The 22,808-nt window shown below is 41.4% G+C and overlaps 1 protein-coding gene across 11 annotated transcripts in view; it reads left to right on the top strand.

Annotated features, from left to right (window-relative positions):
• The window catches only part of pde10a (phosphodiesterase 10A), a 464,697-nt gene that overhangs the window by 237,350 nt on the left and 204,539 nt on the right, over positions 1–22,808 (top strand). Inside the window, exons 1-2 of one of the 11 annotated variants that reach the window (XM_072265309.1) lie at positions 3,867–3,940; positions 8,336–8,456. The exons of 9 other annotated variants lie outside the window; for them this stretch is intronic. In XM_072265309.1, coding sequence (XP_072121410.1) covers positions 8,417–8,456 — 40 coding nt within the window. In that variant the 5' untranslated portion in view covers positions 3,867–3,940; positions 8,336–8,416. Of the gene's footprint in view, positions 1–3,855; positions 3,941–8,335; positions 8,457–22,808 lie in introns of those variants that run through there. One more of the 11 variants, XM_072265314.1, reaches the window with a different exon arrangement.

Raw genomic sequence — 22,808 nt, 5'->3', positions numbered from 1 at the left:
GGATAAAGGGGGAGCCTTTTAGGACCGAGATGAGGGATAACTTCTTCACACAGAGAGTGGTGAATCTGTGGAATTCTCTGCCACAGGAAACAGTTGAGGCCAGTTCATTGGCTATATTTAAGAAGGAATTAGATATGGCCCTTGTGGCTAAAGGGATCAGGGGGTATGGAGAGAAGGCAGGTACAGGGTTCTGAGTTGGATGATTAGCCATGATTATATTGAATGGTGGTGCAGGCTCGAAGGGCCGAATGGCCTACTCCTGCACCTATTTTCTATGTTCTAAGATATTTAATTTATAGGTGTGACATCATTGGTACCATAATATGCACTCCACTCATCTTCCTTTTCTTCACATACATATGGAATACCTTGGGATTTTCCTTATTCCTAAATGCCAAGTCTTTTTCTTGCCCCCTTCTAGCACTCCTAAGTTCCTCCTTAAACTCCTTCCTGGCTAGCTTATAACTGTCCAGAGCCCTGTCTGATCCTTGCTTCCCAAACCTGAAATATGCTTCCTTTTTCCTTTTGACTATCCTGTATGTTCCATCTCTCTTGTCAACTGTGAGTCCATTTCAGCTTGTGTGGCTGCATTGAAGAGATTGCCTGAGCATTGTCAGTTTAAGCTTAATGATGCACTGAGACTTCATTTGATTTGTGGAATCATACAAGAAAGCGCTCAAAAGGAGCTCCTAACTGAAACACAACTTGCGTACAAAAGAGTAATAGAAATAGCTGTGTCAATGGAAAGCACAGACAGAGATGCAACTGAGTTCCAGTCGGGAATGAAAGTGAGTGTGAACAAAATTGCAACATCTAAACAGAAACCAGACTGGCTAAGCAATTTGTGTTACTGTTGTGGCAGGGACTCACATACACCAGATCAATGCAAGTTTAAATGCAAAACTTGCAGAAAATGCAACAAAGTAGGACCCGTACAAAGAGCATATTGGGCAGACAAAAATAAATGGACTACACAGGGAAGGCAAAAAGATAAAGTGAAGTTGCAGTTTGAAAAAGAGCACTAATCTGCATGCTGTTGATGAAAAATCTGAAAGTGATGAGATTGGCGCAGAACTGAGTAGCCTTGAGATTTATAATGTGAAAGCTAATAATAGACTAGTAATAAGGGTTACACCAGAAGTCAATGGCAAATGGACTTGGATTCTGGCTGGACGTCATTCTACAAAATGAGTTTGAATGGCATTTCAAAGATACTGAACTGAAGCCTGCAGATATCTAACTAAGAATTTATACCAGAGAAAAGGTCATTCCCGTGGTAATGACATTCGTAACAGTGAAATACAACAACCAACAAGCCACATTGGACTTGTATGTGTTAAAAACAGGAGGGCCAGCATTGTAGGGACATGATTGGCTGAGAGAACTACAACTTGATTGGAGGTCCATCCGTCATTTGCATGCCGCATCCCCTGCAATAGTGTGAACTGAAAATGAATTAAGAAAGGTACTGGATGATGCCACAGCAGTAATCAATGATGGCACTGGCAAACTCAAACATATGGCGGATAAAATAGTCTTAAATGAAAATGCCACACCCAAATTTTACAAAGCTCATCTCGTTCCTTAAACCATCCATGATAAAGTAGCCAGTGAGCTAAATTACATGGGCCCACATAGGTTTGTTTCATCAGCAAACTTGGATTTGTTGCACCTGATTCAGACATTCAAATTACTGATAAAGATGGTGAAGAGGTATGATCCCTGCAGCACCTCATTGATCAGTCTCCCAAAGTGAAAAGCCTATTTATTTCGACTGTGTTCTCTCCATTAACTAATCCTCAGGTTTTGTATTCCTCCAATACAGTGATCTTTACTTCTGTTTAATGATTTCCATTGCAAAGGCCTTCTGAAGGTCCAACAAATGTTAAATCCCTGGTTTGGCTGCTGCAACTGAAAAAGAAACTCAAAACAAAAACCTCAAACTTGTCAGACATTTCTCTTTCATGAATCCCCACTGACTTTGACCATTATTATTTTCTCAGTGGCATATTATCATTTCCTTAATATATTCCAGCAATTTTCCCAATTGTATGACTCTAATTAGGCTATACAGTAGTTCTCTTTTTTTCCTTCCTTTGAGCATAGGATTACAATCTGCAGGAGCGGTCCTAAAATCTGTGCTGCTTTAGGAGACGATAATCAATTTATCCATGATCTGCATTGCCACTTTCAATATCCTATGATACAGATCATCAGAATCAGAGGATATGTCACCTTTAAGTATAATTAAGTAATTAATATATCCAATGCAGACAGCCCTATGTTGTAGGGTTGGCAAAAAGGGTGGGTGGTGATGTTCCTCGAAAGCATCCTGATTTTCTGTAATGTGAAGTTGCATTATCTGCAAGCACTTCAAGTAATGAGTGTATGGAATGAGTCGTTGATGTATTTACTTTTTATCCTGGATAAATTCAGAGGATGTAAATATGATTTCATATCTCAAATTTTGGGGTGGTGATTTGTGAATTCTCTAAGGATGAGTCACCAAGAATTACAAGCAAATAACTTGGGTATAGGGATTGAAAGTGTATCCTAATATTAATCTATTGAATTGAATTAGATTTTGCCTGTTTAACATGGTGGTTCAAAATACTGGATATTTTCTGATTTATGTGTTCACTGACAAACTTTTTAAGAACCACATTGTGAGAAGTTGATACATTTTCATTTTTGTGACTATAGTGCTGTCACACATGGTAATGGAGCAGCATCTATCATTATTGATTTGATTTCACTCACTGGGCACTGTGTTAATGATAATATTCAAGTGCTGTTCTGTATTCTTCATGATTGTGTTGGTTATAAACATATCTGACAGGTAAAGAGCTGGTCGTGTTAAAACTTAGAATGACATAACAGTCACTGAGATTGCAACTTCTTGGATTTGGGTGGCATTTGCAATGAAAATATTTGAACAATTATCAAAAGTGTAACTTTTTGTGAGAATATGGTCTAGCATTTTCTGCTGGAATAGAATGGGAAGACTTGAAGACTGGATATTTTCTTACCATGCAAACCAAGAACAATTAACACATTGATTTGTAAGTTTCAAGCATTCACATTATTGAGTTTCCTAATGTGCATGTTAAATATCTGGCCCAGTACTCATGATTATCAGAGTTGATTTTAATTTCTGCATTGCTTTATTGCTCGTGGCTTTTTCTGGTGAATTCTGAAGTATTGGTTTCAGAGCACAGTTTTACAAAATGGCCAGCATTTCCCCTTCACTCCCCTAGCACTGCATTGTGTTAAGGGAATGATGTGGAACCTCATTAAAAGCACTATTTTACATTCAGTTGAACTTGTTGCTCATATTCTCTTCACAATTTTCACCAAAAACACAAAAATAATGTTTGAATGTTTTTTTTTGGATCGGGACTACAGAGCATCGTGGGAGCTGAATTCTGAAGGAAGGCAGTTTTTTTTTTTGAAAACTTCTTCGAGTGCAAGAAGGGCGAGACTGCGCAGGCGTGTGACGTCAACAGGACCATGCGGAGAGTTTAAAAAGGCAGGTTCCTGCCAACGGTTCTCTTTTGAATCGGGACTACAGAGCGTCATGGGAGCTGAATTCTGAAGGAAGGCAGTTTTTTTTAAAACTTCTTCGAGTGCAAGAGGGGCGAGACTGCACAGGCACGTAACGTCAACAGGACCGCGCGGAGAATTTGAAAAGGAGACCACCCTATACAGCGGGCAGCTGTTGGAGCAGGCAGCGGAGTGAGTGGGAGCAGACTGTAGGGCTTTGGCTTCAACGGGCTTCGGCGGTAAACGGGAAGAGGCAAGAGCGAAGTGCCAACTCTTTTTTTTCCTCCCCCCTCCCCCTTTCACGAATCAGCCCGGACAGACAGGAACAGCAGGGCTCTCACAGCTAACGGTACGAACTAACTGTTTAAAAAGTTCGTCTGTTTGGCGAGGTAAGTGGGTGAGTAGACTTATTTTTCCTGTTTCATTCCTGTAGAATTAGATAGCATGCCTGCAGGGTTAGTGCTTTGCTCAGGGTGTCAGATACGGGAATCCTGGGAGACCTCCAGCCTCCCTGATGGCCACATCTGCGCCAGGTGCACCGAGATGCACCTCCTCAAAGACTGTGTTAGGGATCTGGAGCTGCAGCTTGATGACCTACTGCTTATTAGGGAAAGTGAAGAGGTGATAGACAGGAGCTACAGGGAGGTTGTCATCCCTAGGCTACAGGGGTCAGAAAACTGGGTCACTGTCAAGAGAGGGAAGGGAAATGCCGGTATAGTAGAGAGCACACCTGTGGCTGTCCCCCTCAGCAACAAATATCTTGTTCTGGATGCTGTTGAGGGGGAGGACCTGACAGGGGACACCCACAGTGACCGGGTCTCTGGCACTGAGCCTGGCGCTGTTGTGCAGGAGAGAAGGAGGGAGAAGAGAAATGCGGTAGTCGTAGGGGATTCCATAGTCAGGGGAACGGACAGGAGATTCTGTGAGCCTGATAGAGATATCCGCATGGTGTGTTCCCTCCCAGATGCCAGGGTATGGGATGTCTCGGATCGGGTCCTGAATATTCTGAAGTGGGAGAGTGAGCAGCCAGTTGTCTTGGTACATGTTGGTACCAGTGACATAGATAGGACAAAGGAGGAGGTCCTGAAGAGAGATCTCCAGGAGTTAGGAAGGAAGCTGAGAAGCAGGATCTCCAGGGTAGTAATCTCGGGATTGCTACCTGTGCCACGTGCTAGCGAGGGCAAGAATAGTAGGATCAGGCAGATGAATGCGTGGCTGAGAGACTGGTGTAGGGGACAGGGCTTCAGATTCTTGGATAATTGGGATCTCTTATGGAGGAAGTATGACCTGTTTAAAAAGGGCAGGTTACACCTGAACCTGAAGGGGACCAATATCCTGGTGGGAAAGTTGAATAGAGCTGTTAGGGAGGGTTTAAACTAATCTGGCAGGGGGATGGGAACCGGAATGACAGAGCGGAGGAAGGGGAAAACAGAAATAAATCTAAGATAGTGAGCAGTAAAGATGTCAGGAAAGACAGGCAGGTGATGGGGCAAATTTGTAGTCATTGGGATGAGTTGCAGTGAAATCAAAGCGAAAAGTATCAAATACTGGTCTTAAGGTGTTGTATTTAAATGCACGGAGCATAAGGAATAAGGTGGATGATCTTGTCATACAGCTACAGATTGGCAGGTATGATATTGTGGCCATCACTGAGACCTGGCTAAAGGATGCATGTCTCTGGGAGCTGAACGTCCAAGGATACACGGTGTATCGGAAGGATAGGAAGGTAGGCAGAGGGGTAGGCGTGGCTTTATTGGTAAGAAATGATATTAAATCATTAGAAAGAGGTGATAAAGGATCGGAAGGTGCAGAATCTTTATGGGTTGAGCTAAGAAATAGCAGGGGTAAAAGAACCCTGATGGCAGTTATTTATAGGCCTCCAAACAGCTGCAGGGATGTGGACTACAAATTAAAACTGGAAATAGAAAAGGCTTGTCAGAAGGGCAGTGTTATGATAATTGTGGGGGATTTTAACATGCGAGTGGATTGGGAAAATCAGGTTGGCACTGGATCTCGAGAGGGAATTTGTAGAATGTCTGCGAGATGGCTTTTTAGAATAGCTTGTTGTTGAGCCCCCTAGGGGATCGGCTGTACTGGATTGGGTATTGTGTAATGAACCGGAGGTGATTAGAGAGATTGAGGTGAAGGAACCCTTAGGAGGCAGTGATCATAACATGATTGAGTTCACTGTGAAATTTGAAAAAGAGAAGCCGAAATCTGATGTGTCGGTATTTCAGTGTAGTAAGGGAAATTACAGTGGCGTGAGAGAGGAACTGGCCAAAGTTGACTGGAAAGGGACACTGACGGGAAAGACAGCAGAGCAGCAGTGGCTGGAGTTTATGTGAGAAATGAGGAAAGTGCAAGACAGGTATATTCCAAAAAAGAAGAAATTTTCGAGTGGAAAAAGGATGCAACCGTGGTTGACAAGAGAAGTCAAAGCCAAGGTTAAAGCAAAGGAGAGGGCATACAAGGAAGCAAAAATTAGTGGGAAGACAGAGCATTGGGAATTTTTTAAAACCTTACAAAAGGAAACCAAGAAGGTCATTAAGAGGGAAAGGATTAACTACGAAAGGAAGCTGGCAGATAATATCAAAGAGGATACTAAAAGCTTTTTCAAGTATATAAAGAGTAAAAGACAGGTGAGAGTAGATATAGGACCGATAGAAAATGATGCTGGAGAAATTGTAATAGGAGATAAGGAGATGGCAGAGGAACTGAACGAGTATTTTGCATCAGTCTTCACTAAGGAAGACATCAGCAGTATACCGGACACTCAAGGGTAGCAGGGAAGAGAAGTGTGCGCAGTCAGAATTACCACAGAGAAAGTACTCAGGAAGCTGAATAATCTAAAGGTAGATAAATGTCCTGGACCAGATGGAATGCACCCACGTGTTCTGAAGGAAGTAGCTGTGGAGATTGCAGAGGCATTAGCGATGATCTTTCAAAAGTCGATAGATTCTGGCATGGTTCCGGAGGACTGAAAGATCGGAAGTGTCACTCCGCTATTTAAGAAGGGGGCAAGGAAGCAAAAAGGAAATTATAGACCTGTTAGCTTGACGTCGGTGGTTGGGAAGTTGTTGGAGTCGATTGTCAAGGATGTGGTTACAGAGTACCTGGAGGCATATGACAAGATAGGCAGAACTCAGCATGGATTCCTTAAAGGAAAATCCTGCCTGACAAACCTATTACAATTTTTTGAGGAAATTACCAGTAGGCTAGACAAGGGAGATGCAGTGGATGTTGTATATTTGGATTTTCAGAAGGCCTTTGACAAGGTGCCACACATGAGGCTACTTAGCAAGATAAGAGCCCATGGAATTACGGGAAAGTTACATACGTGGATAGAGCGTTGGCTGATTGGCAGGAAACAGAGTGGGAATAAAGGGATCCTGTTGTGGTTGGCTGCCGGTTACCAGTGTCGTTTCACAGGGGTCCATGTTGGGGCTGCTTCTTTTTACATTGTACATCAACGATTTGGATTATGGAATAGATGGCTTTGTGGCTAAGTTTGCTGACAATACGAAGATAGGTGGAGGGGCCGGTAGTGCTGAGGAAACGGAGAGTCTGCAGGGAGACTTATTGGAAGAATGGCAGAGAAGTGGCAAATGAAGTACAATATTGGAAAGTGTATGGTTACGCACTTTAGCAGAAAAAATAAATGGGCAGACTATTATTTAAATGGGGAAAGAATACAAAGTTCTGAGATGCAATGGGACTTGGGAGTCCTCGTACAGGATACCCTTAAAGTTAACCTCCAAGTTGAGTCAGTAGTGAAGAAGGCGAATGCAATGTTGGCATTCACTTCTAGAGGAATAGAGTATAGGAGCAGGGATGTGATATTGAGGCTCTGTAAGGCACTGGTAAGATCTCACTTGGAGTACTGTGGGCAGTTTTGGTCTCCTTATTTAAGAAAGGATGTGCTGATGTTGGAGAGGGTACAGAGAAGATTCACTAGAATGATTCTGGGAATGAGAGGGTTAACATATGAGGAATGTTTGTCCACTCTTGGACTGTATTCCTTGGAGTTTAGAAGAATGAGGGGAGACCTCATAGAAACATTTTGAATGTTGAAAGGCATGGACAGAGTGGATGTGGCAAAGTTGTTTCCCATGATGGGGGAGTCTAGTACGAGAGGGCATGACTTCAGGATTGAAGGGCGCCCATTCAGAACAGAAATGCGAAGAAATTTTTTTTAGTCAGAGGGTGGTGAATCTATGGAATTTGTTGCCACGGGCAGCAGTGGAGGCCAAGTCATTGGGTGTATTGAAGGCAGAGATTGATAGGTATCTGAGTAGCCAGGGCATCAAAGGTTATGGTGAGAAGGCGGGCGAGTGGGACTAAATGGGAGAATGGATCAGCTCATGATAAAATGGCGGAGCAGACTCGATGGGCCGTATGGCTGACTTCTGCTCCTTTGTCTTGTGGTCTTGTGGAATTCTCTTATACTACTTTTTGTAGCTACTGTATGTGTTTTGGAATTGCTGCATTATGTGCTGAAAGTGACAGTAATCTTGCTAACCCCAAGTATCAGACAGTTTGCTTCTTCTCAAAGGTTTGTCGCAGCTACTTGAGTATGCATCTTTAACTGATCTTTGCTCAGAACTAGATAATTTGCATTTTGTGATGAGTTGCTTCAAATTTGGATTCAGAGTTTCAAACTATAACATTGAAAAGTACTGCTCATAATTCTTAGGATTTTGTTGCTCTAGACGCTAGAATTTGAAATTTCTTCTCTCTCTGCTTCTAATGTATGCTATATTGATCAGTTGTTTCTTTTGCTGCAATCAAACAGGTGGTCACACACCCTACATTCTGCTTTGGGACGTAATATGGTGTCACTGCAGTCTTTGCTCCAGTGTAGCTTTCAGTTGTGATGGTGTTTCGTAAACATTACATTATTATTTACTACCAAAGTGAGTATAAATAATAGTTCCAAATTTTAAAACCAGTGAAGCTCCTTTTTTCCCCAGGGGATAGGATTAAACATGGTTTGACACTATGAATGGCATGAGAATAGGCACAACTATGGTTGTCTTGACATTTGTTTACTTAAACTTGGATTTCCAAAGTTGGTTGTCTTGCCTAGGTTCAGTTTAATTAGATGTTTGAATTTGTTATACGTAAGGAAATTGTGGCATTGAACAGTAGACTGTCTTGGTTGTGAAATTCAATTGCTATGGTGGTTCTGTAAGAAACCCCCCACTGCTTGATAATTGACAGCAATAACTGATTTTTTTTTGGATGAAGTACTGTACTTGCAATGCTCAAACTTCAGCAACTGTGTTTCAATATCCTTTCTCTTCATTGTTGCTATAAACTCTAACTGTAAGATCTATAGTTTGTAATGGGTTACATAGATTCTTTAATGAACATGATGTAGTGGCTGCTTTTTTTCATTGAGTTGGCTCAGTCACAAAAATGAAGCATTCTTAAAGGAAGGGAAAACAAAACATGAGAATAACATCATGCTACGTGTATGAATGTGGCTTCCATACTGTTAAATAATTTGATTCTACACTTCAAAGAAATAACCATTTATTATTTTATGATTTTCTAAGTTACACTTCTTTTAATGAAATGAACCAGGTGATTCATAGTCTGCTGAGGGTTAGATGTGTGGCATCAAAACTAGTTATCCAGAACTATACAAGAAGTCCAGGTATGATCTGCAAATGCTATTTAAAGAGCAAAATAAACAATTCTGATTGAGGTTAGAGGCAGAACTGGATGTACGTCAGCTTTGGCAGGGTTTTCAGGCCATTACTTTCAACATGGTGAAACCTAACATCATGAATAGCTGTGATGCCCCACTCCCAGATGAGCTCAGCACCTTTGCATGATTTTAAAGGGAGAAAAAAACCTTCACCTCTGTAAATCCCTGCAGCATCTGTTGATCCTGCGATATCTGTCTCAAAGGCTAACATCAGAACATTTTTCAGGATGGTGAACCCTCGCAGTGTGTCAGGTCCTGATGTGTTCCTGGCAGGGCATTGAAAACCTGTGTCAACCAACTAGGAGTGTTCAAAGGACATCTTCAATCTCTCACTGCTGCAGTTGAAGGTTCCCACCTGCTTCAAAAAGGTGACAACCATACCAGTGCCCAAGACTAGCAGGATGAGCTCCCTCATCAAATAATCAGAATCAGGTTTATTTATCACCGGCGTGTGACGTGGAATTTGTTAACTTAGCAGCAGCAGTTCAATGCAATACATAATCTAGCAGAGACAGAGAGAGAAAAAATAATAGCAATGAATAAAACGGAAGAATAAATAAACAAGTAAATCAATTACGTATATTGAATAGATTATTAAAATGTGCAAAATCAGAAATACTGTTTATTAAGAAAGTGAGGTAGTGTCCAAAGCTTCAAAGTCCATTCAGGAATTGGATGGCAGAGGGGAAGAAGCTGTTCCTGAATTGCTAAGTGTGTGCCTTCAGTCTTCTGTAACTCTTACCTGATGGTAACAGTGAGAAAAGGGCATGCTCTGGGTGCAGTCACATTGAGTGTTATGAAGTGCTTTGAGAATTGGTCATGCCAGAATTAACTCCTGCCTAAGCAAGGATCTGGACCCACTGTAATTTGCCTATCAGCACAATAGGTCCATCACTGGTTCTCCACTTGGCCTTGGATCACCTGGACAATAGCAATACCTATGTCAGGCTGCTGTTATTAATTTTAGCTCAGTATTCAACACAATCATACCATCAGTTCTCATCAACAAGCTCCAAAGCCTGGGCCTCAATACCTCCCTCTACAATTAGATCCTTTACTTCCTCACTGGGAGACCACAGTCAGTCTGAGTGGGACATAACATCTCTTTGCTGACGGTCAACACTGGCACAGCTTAAGGATGTGTGCTTTGCTCTCTGCCCTACTCTGTGTACACCCACAACTATGTGGCTGGCACAGCTCAAGCAACATCTGTAAATTTATCGATGACACAACATTTGTTGGCAGAATTTCAGATAATGACAAGAGGCATACAGGAGTGAGATGGATCAGCTGCTTGACTGGTGTCACAACAACAACCTTGCACTCAACATCAATAAGTCTAAGGAATTGATTCTGAGCTTCAAGAAAGGGAACACACATGAGTCCTTATTGAGGGATCAGCAGTGGAAAGGGTGAGCAGTTCCGAGTTTCTGGCTGGCAACATCTCTGAAGATCTATCCTGGCTCCAACATGTTGATCCAATTAAAAGAAGACCGTGGCTATATTTCACTAGGAGTTTGAGGATACTGGGTAGATTACCAAAGACTCTTGCAAATGTCTACAAATGTTCCATGGAGAGCATCTAACTGGTTTATCTCTGTCTGGTATGGAGGAACCACTGCACAGGATTGGAAAAAGCGACAGAAAATTATAAACTCAGCCATCCCCATCATGGGCATTAGCCTCACCAGCACTGAGCACACCTTCAAAAGTTGATGCCTCAGAAAGGCGGCATTCATCATTAAGGACCCCCATCACCCAGGACATACCCTCTTCCCTTTGCTACCATAAGGAGGTGGAATAGGAGCCTGAAGGAACACACTCAGCATTTCGGATCTCCCCCTCCCCCTTCCACTTTCAAATCTCTTTCTATCTCTTCTTTCAGTTAGTCCTGACAAAGGGTCTCGGCCGGAAACGTCGACTGTACCTCTTCCTATAGATGCTGCCCAGCCTGCTGCATTCCACCAGTATTTTTTATGTGTGTTGCTTGAATTTCCAGCATCTGCAGATTTCCTCGTCTCAACATTCAGGAACTGCTTCTTCCCATCTGTCATCAGATTTATAATGGACAATGAGACCAGGAGCACTATCTCTCTTTTTTTTCTTTTGCTCTCTTTTTGTACCAGCAGAAAGACTGGCAGACCATAGTTTGTGTGGCTTCAGAGCTGCATGTCGGACATGGCTATAAGCAGCACTGGAGCCCTAAAGAGGACTGTATTGGCTTCCTTCCTGTTTACCCTGTATACCTTGGACTTTAGATGCAACACTGAGTCATCATCTGCAGAAATTCTCTGATGACTCAGCAATAGTTGGGTGTATAAAGGGAGGATGGAAGGATGAAAACGGGGCCCTGGTGGAGGACTTTGTCAAATGGTGCAAGCTGAATTATCTGCAGCTCAACATCAGTAAGACAAAGGAAATGGTGATGGACTTTAGAATCAGAATCAGGCTTATTATCACTGGCATATGTCATGAAATTTGTTAACTTAGCAGCAGTTCAATATAATACATAATAGAAGAAAAATAACAAAATAATAAGTAAAATCAATTACAGTATGCGTACATTGAATAGATTAAAAATCATGCAAAAAACAGAAATAATATGTATTAAAAAGGTGAAGTGTGTCCAAGTGTTCAATGTCCATTTAGCAATTGGTTGGCAGAGGGAAAGAAGCTGTTCTTGGATCACAGAGTGTGTGCCTTCAGGCTTCTGTACCTCCTACCAGATGGTAACAGTGAGAAAAGAGCATTCCCTGGGTGCTGGAGGTCCTTAATAATGGATGCTGCCTTTCTGAGTCAGCACTCCTTGAAGATGTCCTGGGTACTTTGTAGGCTAGCACCCAAGATGGAGCCGACTAAATTTACAACCCCGTACAGCTTCTTTCTTTAATTGTACAGCTCTACAATTATGGAAAAAGGAAAAATAATGCAAAGATGGTCAGAATACATCAAAGACCTATACGATGACAAGGACCGAGAGGACAACTTTGATATTGGCAACAGCAACGAGGGCCCAGCAATACTGAAAATAAGAAGTGGAATATGCTATGGAGAAAATGTGAAAGGGGAAATCATTGGGACCAGATAACATTCCCGTTGAATGAAACGCTAGAAGATTTTGGTGTAGAGAAATTAACAATCTTATTGAATAGAATATGCAACAGTGGCAAAGTACCAGAAGATCTTTTAAAGACAGTATTCATTGCACTGCCAAAGAAACCAGGTGCAACAGAGTGTGGACAACACAGAACAATTAGTTTAATGAGCCACCTCACAAAAATTCTACTTAGAATCATCATGCTCAGAATAAGAAACAAAATTAAACCTGAGATCAGTGAAGAACAGTGCGGCATTGTCGAAGACAAGGGAACATCAAACCCCATTTATATTCTCAGGAATATTATCGAAAGGTCAATAGAAGTACAACAAGACCTATACTTCTGTTTCATTGACTACACAAAAGCCTTTGACACAGTGAAACACCAAGTCATCATGAAAATGCTTAAAGATAATAATATTGACAGAAAAGATCTAAGAATAATCAGGAATCTCTACTGGCAACAAAATGCAGCTGTACGGATAGACAACGAGATTGGCGAATATCAGCCAATAAAGCGAGGAGTCAGACAGGATTGTGTTCTATCACCAGACCTGTTCTCCCTGTACAGTGAAAACATCATGAGACCCATACAAGACCTACCTGGAATAAGTATAGGAGGATAAAATATCAACAACCTCCGCTATGTGGATGATACAGTACTGATAGCAAACAGTGAAGTAAATTTACAGAAACTAGTATCTACCATCAACTCAGAGAGTGAAAGTCTTGGCCTAACCTTAAATAAAATGAAAACCGAAGTACTGGTAATATCAAAGAAACCTGATATCCCAAACTGTAGGATTGTATTGGGAAGTGAAATCCTGAAACAAGTTCACAACTTCAGTACCTTGGATAATGGGTAACATCTGATGGCAAATGCAAAACAGACATAAAAGCAAGAATATCAATGGCAAGAACAGCATTTACAGAAATGAGAAACATCCTAATGAGCAAGAAAATAGCAATTGACATCCGCCTTAGAACTCTCAGCTGCTACATTCTTCCTACGTTGATGTATGGCTGCGAGTCATGGACCACCACAAATGCAACGGAAAAAAGAATCAATGCAGCAGAGATGTGGTTCCTCAGAAGACTGCTGTGCATATCATATACGGACAGGATAACCAACGAAGAAGTTATAGAGAGAACAAAAACAAAATGTACATTACTTTAAAAAATCAGAAAACAGCAATCAAAATTCTTCGGACACATCATGCAAAGAGAGACATTAGAACATTTAGTTACAACTGGAAAGCTGGAAGGAAAAAGAAGCAGAGGCAGACAGAGAATGAATATGATAGATAGAATAACATTATGGTTAGAAACAGGGGAGGCAACAACTACAGTTCGGAGGGGCAGGGACCATGATGGATGGAGGGACACGATCGCCCACGCCAAACGGCAAGGCACCTGAATGATGACAGCTTTTTTCGGTCCTGTGCAGTAGCCCCCCTAGACCAGACAGTGATGCAGCTTATCAGAATGCTTTCCACAGTACATCTATAGATATTTTTGAGTGTATTTGTTGACATACCGAATTTCTTCAAACTCCTAATGAAGTATAGCCACTGTCTTGCCTTCTTTATAATGGCATTGATATGTTGGGACTATGTTAGATCCTCAGAGGTCTTGACACCCAGCAACTTGAAACTGCTCACTCTCTCCACTTCTGATCCTGCTGAGGATAGGTACATGTTCCTTCATCTTGGCATTCCTGAAGTCCGCAATCAGCTCTTTTGTCTTACTGACATTGGAAGGCTAAGCCTGCACTGCTCCCTGTTACTATTGATGGTGAGAACAAGTTCCTGGGGGTGCACCTGGAGGACAGACTTGAGTGGAGCACCAACACAGGCTGCGTTCAAGAAGGGCCAGAATCACTTCTACTTCCTGAGGAGACTGAGGTCCTTTGGAGTATACAGGTCTCTCCTTCACATGTTCTACCACCCTGTTGTCACAAGTGCAATCTTCTATATGGTGCTGTGCTGGGGCAGTGGCATCAACATGGGTGATGCCAGCAGGCTTAATAAACTGATTAGAATGGCTGGCAATGTTACAGGAGTCAAATTGGACACACTAGAGGCTGTGGTAGAACTAAGGACTCTATGGAAAATCCTGGCAATTCTGGACAATGTTTCTCACCCTCTGCATGCCACCTTTGCTGAACAGAGGAGTACTTAAGACAACTGTGTTGCTCCGAACAATGCTATATAAGGTCATTCTTGCTCTTGGCCATTAGGCTTTATAATAAGTCAAACTATAGCCAGGGAAGTGATGACTACCTCCTGTTAGACTGTTTGAGGTAACTTATATTTTATTCCTTCTTACTTCTCTTCTAATATTTTTATATCTATGCACTTGTAATGCTACTAAGACACTGTAAGTGTCTAGCTATTTAATTTATACATATATATATTTGTGTTCTAATTTATAGATTTTCATTATTATGTATTGTAATATACTGCTGCTCCAAAACAAATTTCACAATATATACCAGTGATATTAAAGAAGAGAAAATCTGCAGATGCTGGAAATCCAAGCAATACACACAAAATGCTGGAGGAACTCAGCAGACCAGGCAGCATCTTCGGAAAAGAGTATAATCGATGTTTCAGGCCAAGACCCTTTGCAGGACTCAGTCCAGCATTTTGTGTGTGTTGCCAATGATATTAAACCTGATTCTGAATGTAACCAGAAAGACATTCTATTTGAGCATACTCTACAGCTGGTCAGCACATGTAGATTGTATGCAGTTCAGCAGAAATGTTCTGTGCCCACACATTTGCTTAACTGACAGCAGAGTGGCTGATCTCTCTCAAGGGTAGGTTATATAAATTCTATCAAAGCAGTAATAGGGAATTGATTAGTAAGGAATGTCTACAGGTATTCTAAAATCTGATCAAAAGATCAAGGCAGCTTGGTCTGTTGAGGATTTTTGAAGCCAGGTCATATTAGTTATTTCTCCTTTGTACTGAGACAAATTTTTGTGTCATTGCTTTATATTGAATTAATTCTTATCTAATAAGTTATTAAAAGCACTTTGTGAGGAAGATGTTTACACTACAAGTTGTTTGCACTTGAAGGCTCTAATTAAATTGTGCAGTTTTTAAAATAGTGGGTGGATAGTTTGGATGTAGTGAGCTCCTTACCCAACTTACATTTTGCTTTATTGTGCTACTGAGGAATAAAATATTTTCTCAATGCCATTTCACATTTTCCTTCTCCATTGGATGCTGTCAGGAGTCAGGAATTATTGAGTCATGTGGGAATGTTTTTTTTCAAGGAGGCTTTACGAACATTCTGATAAATGGTAACCTTTCTGTATCAGGGCATAGAATACAACCTTTGTTTGGGAATTGGTGTTAAGCATGCAGACGTCTTGTCCTACCCATCAGAGCGGACCTGAATGTAATTGGGGCCTCAGTTTAACCAAGAACAGAATGCTGACATTGGTTTGCTTGTACTACTAGTGCAGTTGGAAGTTTGTGCTGAGGTAGCTTTGAAAGTATTCCTCAGACATTTTTGAGGTGCATTTTGTGATAACGCATGACTCAAGCAAAAGCAAAGGAAGGGATCACAGCTGGCCAATCGACCATGAGCTTTGTATTGGGTTTGAAATCTTGATTTTCAAATACTCTTCCTTCAAGAACTGAAAGGCTGCTGGTTTTTATCATTGTTTCATCAATGATGTTTTCCTTCATGGGGGGGGAGGGAAGGCTTATGAGAATTGGAAATAGTGAGAAGTCCATGGTCCTGCCATTGACCTTTAATGTCTTACAATATTGTTATACGGCAGAGGGTAGGTCGGTAGAAATTCTTTGTATCGCAGATGTTACACATAAACTAATTCTGCTTTTCTAAGGAAGATGTCAACAATAATTTGAGGCTCAGTATCTGATGGTGTGTACTATGAATATACAGTGCCTGTAAAAAGTATTCATCCCCCTTGGAAGTTTTCAGGTTTTGTTGTTTTACAACATTGAATCAGAGTGGATTTAATTTGGCTCTTTTTAAAACTGATCAGCAGAAAAAAAACTCTTTTGTGTCAAAGTGAAAACAGATTTCTACAAATTGGGCCAAGTTTATTTCAATATTAAACACAATTATTGATTGCATAATTAGTCACCCCCTTCAAGTCAGTATTTAGTAGAAGCACCTTTGGCAGCAATTACAACTTTAAATCTGTGTGGATTGGTCTCTATCAGCTTTGCACATCTGAACACTGCCATTTTTTCCCATTCTTCTTTACAAGACTTATCAAGCTCTGTCAGATCGCATGGGGATAGTGAGCGAACAGCCCTTTTGGAGTCCTGCCATAAATTCTCAATTAGATTGAGATCTGGAATCTGACATGGCCACTCCAGGGCATTAAGTTTGTTGTTTTTAAGCCATTCCTGTGTAGCTTTGGCTTTATGCTTGGAGTCATTGTCTTGCTTTAAAATATTTTTGCCCAAGTTGCAGTTCTCTTGCAGACTACATCAGGATTTCCCTATATTTTGCTGCATTCATTTTAGCCTCCACCTTCCCAAGCCTTCCAGGGCCTGAAGCATCCCCACAGCATGATGCAACTACCACCATGCTTCACGACAGGGATGGTATGTTTTTGATGTGTTTTTGGTATTTTTGGCCTATGTCAAACATAGCATTTAGTCTGATGAACAGAAAGTTCAATTTTGGTTTCACCAGACCATGGAACCTTCTTCCAGCTGACTTCAGAGTCTCCCATATGCCTACTGGCAAACTCCAGCTGAGAATTCATGAGTTATTTTTTCAACAGTGTCTTTGTTTTTGCCACTCTCCCATAAAGCTGCAACTGGTGAAACACCCGGGCAACAGTTGTTACATGTGCAGGCTCTCCCTTCTCAGCTGCTGAAGCTTGTAACTCCTCCAGAGTTGTCATGGGTCTCTTGGTGGCCTCCCTCATTAGTTCCCTTCTTGCACGGTCACTCAGTTTTTGAGGACAGCCTGCTTGAGGCAGATTTACAGCTGTGCCATATCCTTTCCATTTCTTGATGATTGACTTAACTATGCTCCAAAGGATAGTCAGTGGCTTGGAAATTTTCTTGTATCCATCTCCTGATTTGTGCTTTTCAATAATCTTTTTGTGGAGTTGCTTGGAGTGTTATTTTGCCATCATGGTGTAGTTTTTGCCGGGATACTGACTCACCAGCAGTTGGACCTTCCAAATACAGGTGTATTTTTACTACAATCAGTTGAAACACCTTGACTGCAGACAGCTCTCCAAAAACGGATCTCCATTTAACTAATTATGTGACTTCCAAAACCAATTGGCTGCACCAGTGATAATTTGGTGTGTCATATTAAAGGGGGAGGGGGTTAATACTGATGCAAAAATTATTTTGTGCTTTATATTTAAAATTAATTTAGATCAGTTTATAGAGATCTGATTTCACTTTGACGTAAAAGTCTTTTTCTGTTGTTCAGTATAAAAAAGAGCACCAAATTAAATCCACTGTGATTCAATGTTGTAAAACAATAAAACATGAAAACTTCCAAGGGTTGGGGGAGGGGGGTGGTGAAGACTTTATAGGCACTGTACTGCAACTTTGACTGAAGTTGGAGTGGTCATGGTCTCAAAGTGAGGTGTCATAGGTTGAACTACCAGTGGGAAGCTGGTTGGCAAGGTGCAGCATTGCAGTGAGGAAGATGGAGACAAGTGTTGGGAGAAATGGAACAACCTTGCTCCCTGAGCTTGAGTCTAATGTGGACCTGTTGGTTAAGATTATGGCTTTCTTCCTGGTATGTAGCAGATGTAATTTGGAGATAAATTTCAATGGACAGACAAATCAGAATCAGGTTTAGCATTATTGACGTGTCATGAAATTTGTTTTGTGGCAGCAGTACAGTGTAAGACAAAAATTACTGTTACAAAATTAAACAGTGTAAAAAGCAACTGATGAGGTAGTGTTCCTGTATTGTTCGGAATCTGACTGCAGAAGGTGTTAGTAAAACTTTGTGTTTGGGTCACCAGGCTCCTGTACCTCCTCCCCTATGGTAGTAATGCAAGGAAGGCATGTCCCGAATGGTGAGGCTCTGTTAATGATGGATGCCACTACCTTGAGGTACTGTTTCATGATGTCCTTGATAATGGTTAGAGTTACGCTCATGATGGAACTGGCCGAGTCTACAACATACTGCAGCCTATTGTGATCCTTTGCATTGGAGACTCCATACCAGTTATTGATGCAACCAGTCAGAATGCTCTCCACTGTATATCTGTAGAAATTTGCTGGAGGCTGGGTTGAAATACCAAATATCTTCAAACTCCTAACAAAGTGAGCCACAGGTATCCCTCCTTCATGATATGGTATGTCACCAGAGACTCTAGCAAATTTATGCAGAAGTACAGTATAGTGGAAAACATTCTGGCTGGTCGCATCACAAACTAATGTGGAGCCTCCAACATAAAGGATCTCAAGAAACTGCAGAGTGTTTAAGCTCTGCCAAGCCACAGGTCATGAGTGTAAAGAGTAAAGCAGTGGGCTAAGCATGTATGCTTGAGGTGCACCTTTGTTTTTTGTCATTGAGGAGATATTATACTAATCTTCACTGACTGGTCTCCCAATGAAGTTAAGGTTGCAGTTGCAGAGTGAGGTACAGAAACCCAATGTCTTGAAGCTTGTTGATTAGTAGTGAGGGATTCTAGTGTTAAACGCTGAGCTATAATCAATAAACAGCATGCTATTTAGGTGTTCCAAAGCCAAGTAGAGAGCCAGTGAGATTACATCTGCTGAAGCCCTGTTGTGGCAGTAGACAGATTGCTGCAGGTCCACATTCCTCTTTTCTGCAGGAATTAATCCTGTGCATGACCAAACTCTCAAAGCACTTCTTCAAAGTAGATGTGAGTGCTACTGGGTAATAGTCGTTAGGCAGCAGACCATGCATTTCCTGGGCACCAGGAAGATGTCCTTTTGAAGCGTGCAATCCTTCAAATGCAGCATTTGACAGCAAATTTAAGAAGAAGCTTACCTCTCTCTTGGTTGATGCATCAAAGTATTTTGTGATGCTATTCCCTGCATATCCTTTAGTGATGAATGAAAATCTGAAATGTTGGAAAATCTTGGTGGGTTTGGCAGCATCTGGGGAAAGCAAAATAGTTAATGGTTCAAGTCAAAAATCCTTGGTTGAAACTGGGAAATAGAGAAAACAAATCACTTTTAGAGATGATGAGGGATGATAAAGGTAATATCTTTAACAGGGTTAGGCTACGTTTGCCGTGGTTAAACACTGTTGATGAGACCATCTTGTTAATAAGTTGGTGAGAGCAGTTAAAGAAAAATTAAAGGGCATACAATGACAGTGAAATGCAGAGCTGTAGGAAATATCCAGTAGATTAAGCTAATGGAGAAAGTTAGAAGTCAAGTCATAATAACAGATGGAGAATCCTGTAGAAGAACTGGTCAATTCTGATGCCAACAGAGAAAGTAATGAACCTGAAGTTATTAAAATCAAAATCAAATCCAGAAGGTTGCAATGGATTTCGCAAATGAATGATGAGGTGATGTTCTTCAAGCTTATGTTGGGGTTCACTCTAACAAGCAGGACTGAGCAAAGGGACTTTTCAATGCAGAGGAAACCACATTGTAAGTACTGAATGTCAGAAAAATACTGCTTTATCAGAAAAACAAATGATGATACTTGTCAGAGGATCAGAGGTGGAGAGGGCCAACAACTTTAAATTCCTTGGTGTTAAACTCCTTGGAGTCGATTGTCAAGGATGAGGTTATGGAGTACCTGGAGCCATATGACAAGATAGGCAGAACTCAGCATGGATTCCTTAAAGGAAAATCCTGCCTGACAACCCTATTACAATTTTTTGAGGAAATTACAAGTAGGCTAGACAAGGGAGATGCAGTGGATGTTGTATATTTGGATTTTCAGAAGGCCTTTGACAAGGTGCCACACATGAGGCTGCTTAACAAGATAAGAGCCCATAGAGTTACGGGAAAGTTACATTCGTGGATAGGGCGTTGGCTGATTGGCAGGAAACAGAGAGTGGGAATTAAGGGATCCTATTCTGGTTGGCTGCCGGTTACCAGTGGTGTTTCACAGGGATCCGTGTTGGGGCTGCTTCTTTTTACATTGTACATCAACGATTTGGATTATGGAATAGATGGCTTTGTGGCTAAGTTTGCTGATGATACAAAGATAGGTGGAGGGGCCGGTAGTGCTGGGGAAACAGAGTCTGCAGAGAGACTTGGATAGATTGGAAGAATGAGCAAAGAAGTGGCAAATGAAATACAATGTTGGAAAGTGTATGGTTACACACTTTGGCAGAAGAAATAAATGGACAGACTATTATTTAAATGGGGAGAGAATTCAAAGTTCTGAGATGCAACAGGACTTGGGAGTCCTCGTGCAGGATACCCTTAAGGTTAACCTCCAGGTTGAGTCGGTGGTGAAGAAGGCGAATGCAATATTGGCATTCATTTCTAGAGGAATAGAGTATAGGAACAGGGATGTGATGTTGAGACAAGGTGCTGGCAAGACCTCATTTGGAGTACTGTGGGCAGTTTTGGTCTCCTTATTTAAGAAAGGATGTGCTGTGTTGGAGAGGGTACAGAGAAGATTCACTAGAATGATTCCGGGAATGAGAGGGTTAACATATGAGGAACATTTGTCCGCTCTTGGACTGTATTCCTTGGAGTTTAGAAGAATGGGGGGGACCTCATTGAAACATTTCAAATGTTGAAGGGCATGGACAGAGTGGATGTGGCAAAGTTGTTTCCCATGATGGGGGAGTCTAGTACGAGAGGGCATGACTTAAGGATTGAAGGGCGCCCATTCAAAACAGAAATGCGAAGAAATTTTTTTAGCCAGAGGGTGGTGAATCTATGGAATTTGTTGCCACGGGCAGCAGTGGAGGCCAAGTCATTGGGTATATTTAAGGCAGAGATTGATAGGTATCTGAGTAGCCAGGGCATCAAGGGTTATGGTGAGAAGGCAGGGGAGTGGGACTAAATTGGAGAATGGATCAGCTCATGATAAAATGGTGGAGCAGACTCAATAGGCCGAATGGCCGACTTCTGCTCCTTTGTCTTATGGTGTTACTATTTTTAGAGGGCCTGTCCTGCACCCTGCACTTAAATACAATTACAAAGGAAGCACAGCAGTGCCTCTGCTTAGGAGTTTGCAAAGGTTCAACATAACATCTAAGACTTTGACAAACATCTTTAAATGTGTGGTGGAGAGTATATTGACAAGCTGCATCACAGCCTGATACGGAAATACCAATGCTTTTGAACTGAAAATCCTACAAAAAGTGCAGATACAGGCTAGTCCATCATGGGTAAAGCCCATGAGCACATCTACATGGAGAGTTGTTGCAGGAAAGCACCATTCATTATCAGGGACCTCACCACCCAGGTCATATTCTATCCTCATTGCTGCCATCAGGAAGAAGGTACAGGAGCCTCAGGACTCACACTCCATGTTCAAGAACAGTTTTACCCGCTAACCATCAGGCTCTTGAACCGGGGGGGGGGTGGGGGGGTAACTTCATTTAACTTAACTTGCCCATCACTGAACTGTTCCTGCAACCTATGGACTCCTTTCAATGACTCTCCATCTCATGTTCTCGATATTTATTTATTATTAACATTATTATTTTTTTCTCGTATTTGCAGTTTGTTGTCTTTTGTATACTGGTTGAATATCCAGTGGGTGTGGTCCTTCATTCATTCTATTATGATTATTTTATTTTTATTATGGATTTATTGAGTATGCTGGCAAGAAAATTAATCTTGGTTGTTCCTGGTGGCATACAGTATATATACTTTGATAATAAATTTACTTTGAACAAGAATTGTTTGGGTCCCAGGATGTGCGGAAGGGAAAAATACAAGGATGTTTATTAATATTCTGTGGTTACGTAATTGTTCAAGATCAGAGAGAAGTTCTCAGGGATAGTGTATGTGTGGCAGCGGATAGAATTGAGATCAGAGGAAAGTGAAGGCATTGATGTTGTGGTAAAGATCGCATTCATAGTATCTCCATTTGAATTTCCACTCTGCATTGCGGTTCAGGAGCAGTTGCACAATTACTGAGATGGCCGGTGAGGACCCTAGGAATGGCATTCCCTGTGGTGGCAACAAAGATAAGTGCATTCAGAATTGTCTTTCACGAAGATGAGAATAATTTCAGCTTTTCTTAAGCCCCTGACACATTACTAAAAGTGATAGATGTGGTTGTTAATTTTGAAATGAAAATCACTTTTTTGCCAATTTGTAGAAATTGTGCAAGGATATTGTATCTTCCCAAGCCCATGGTTCTCAATTGGCTTGTGGGTTTTTTGATTTGTTAACCATTGGGATAGCAGCTGGATACTTTGATGTAGAATGGAGTCAAGGGTGGTCATTGTCAAAAACAGGAGTCATGATTGAAGGGTTCTTTGAAATGTTCCTTCAAGTGGGTGTTGATTGCATCTCTCACCTT

This window comes from Mobula birostris, chromosome 8 (genome assembly GCF_030028105.1).
Source record: "Mobula birostris isolate sMobBir1 chromosome 8, sMobBir1.hap1, whole genome shotgun sequence".
In the NCBI taxonomy this organism is placed as follows: Eukaryota; Metazoa; Chordata; class Chondrichthyes; order Myliobatiformes; family Myliobatidae; genus Mobula; species Mobula birostris.
This window is presented reverse-complemented; position numbering and strand designations above follow the sequence as displayed.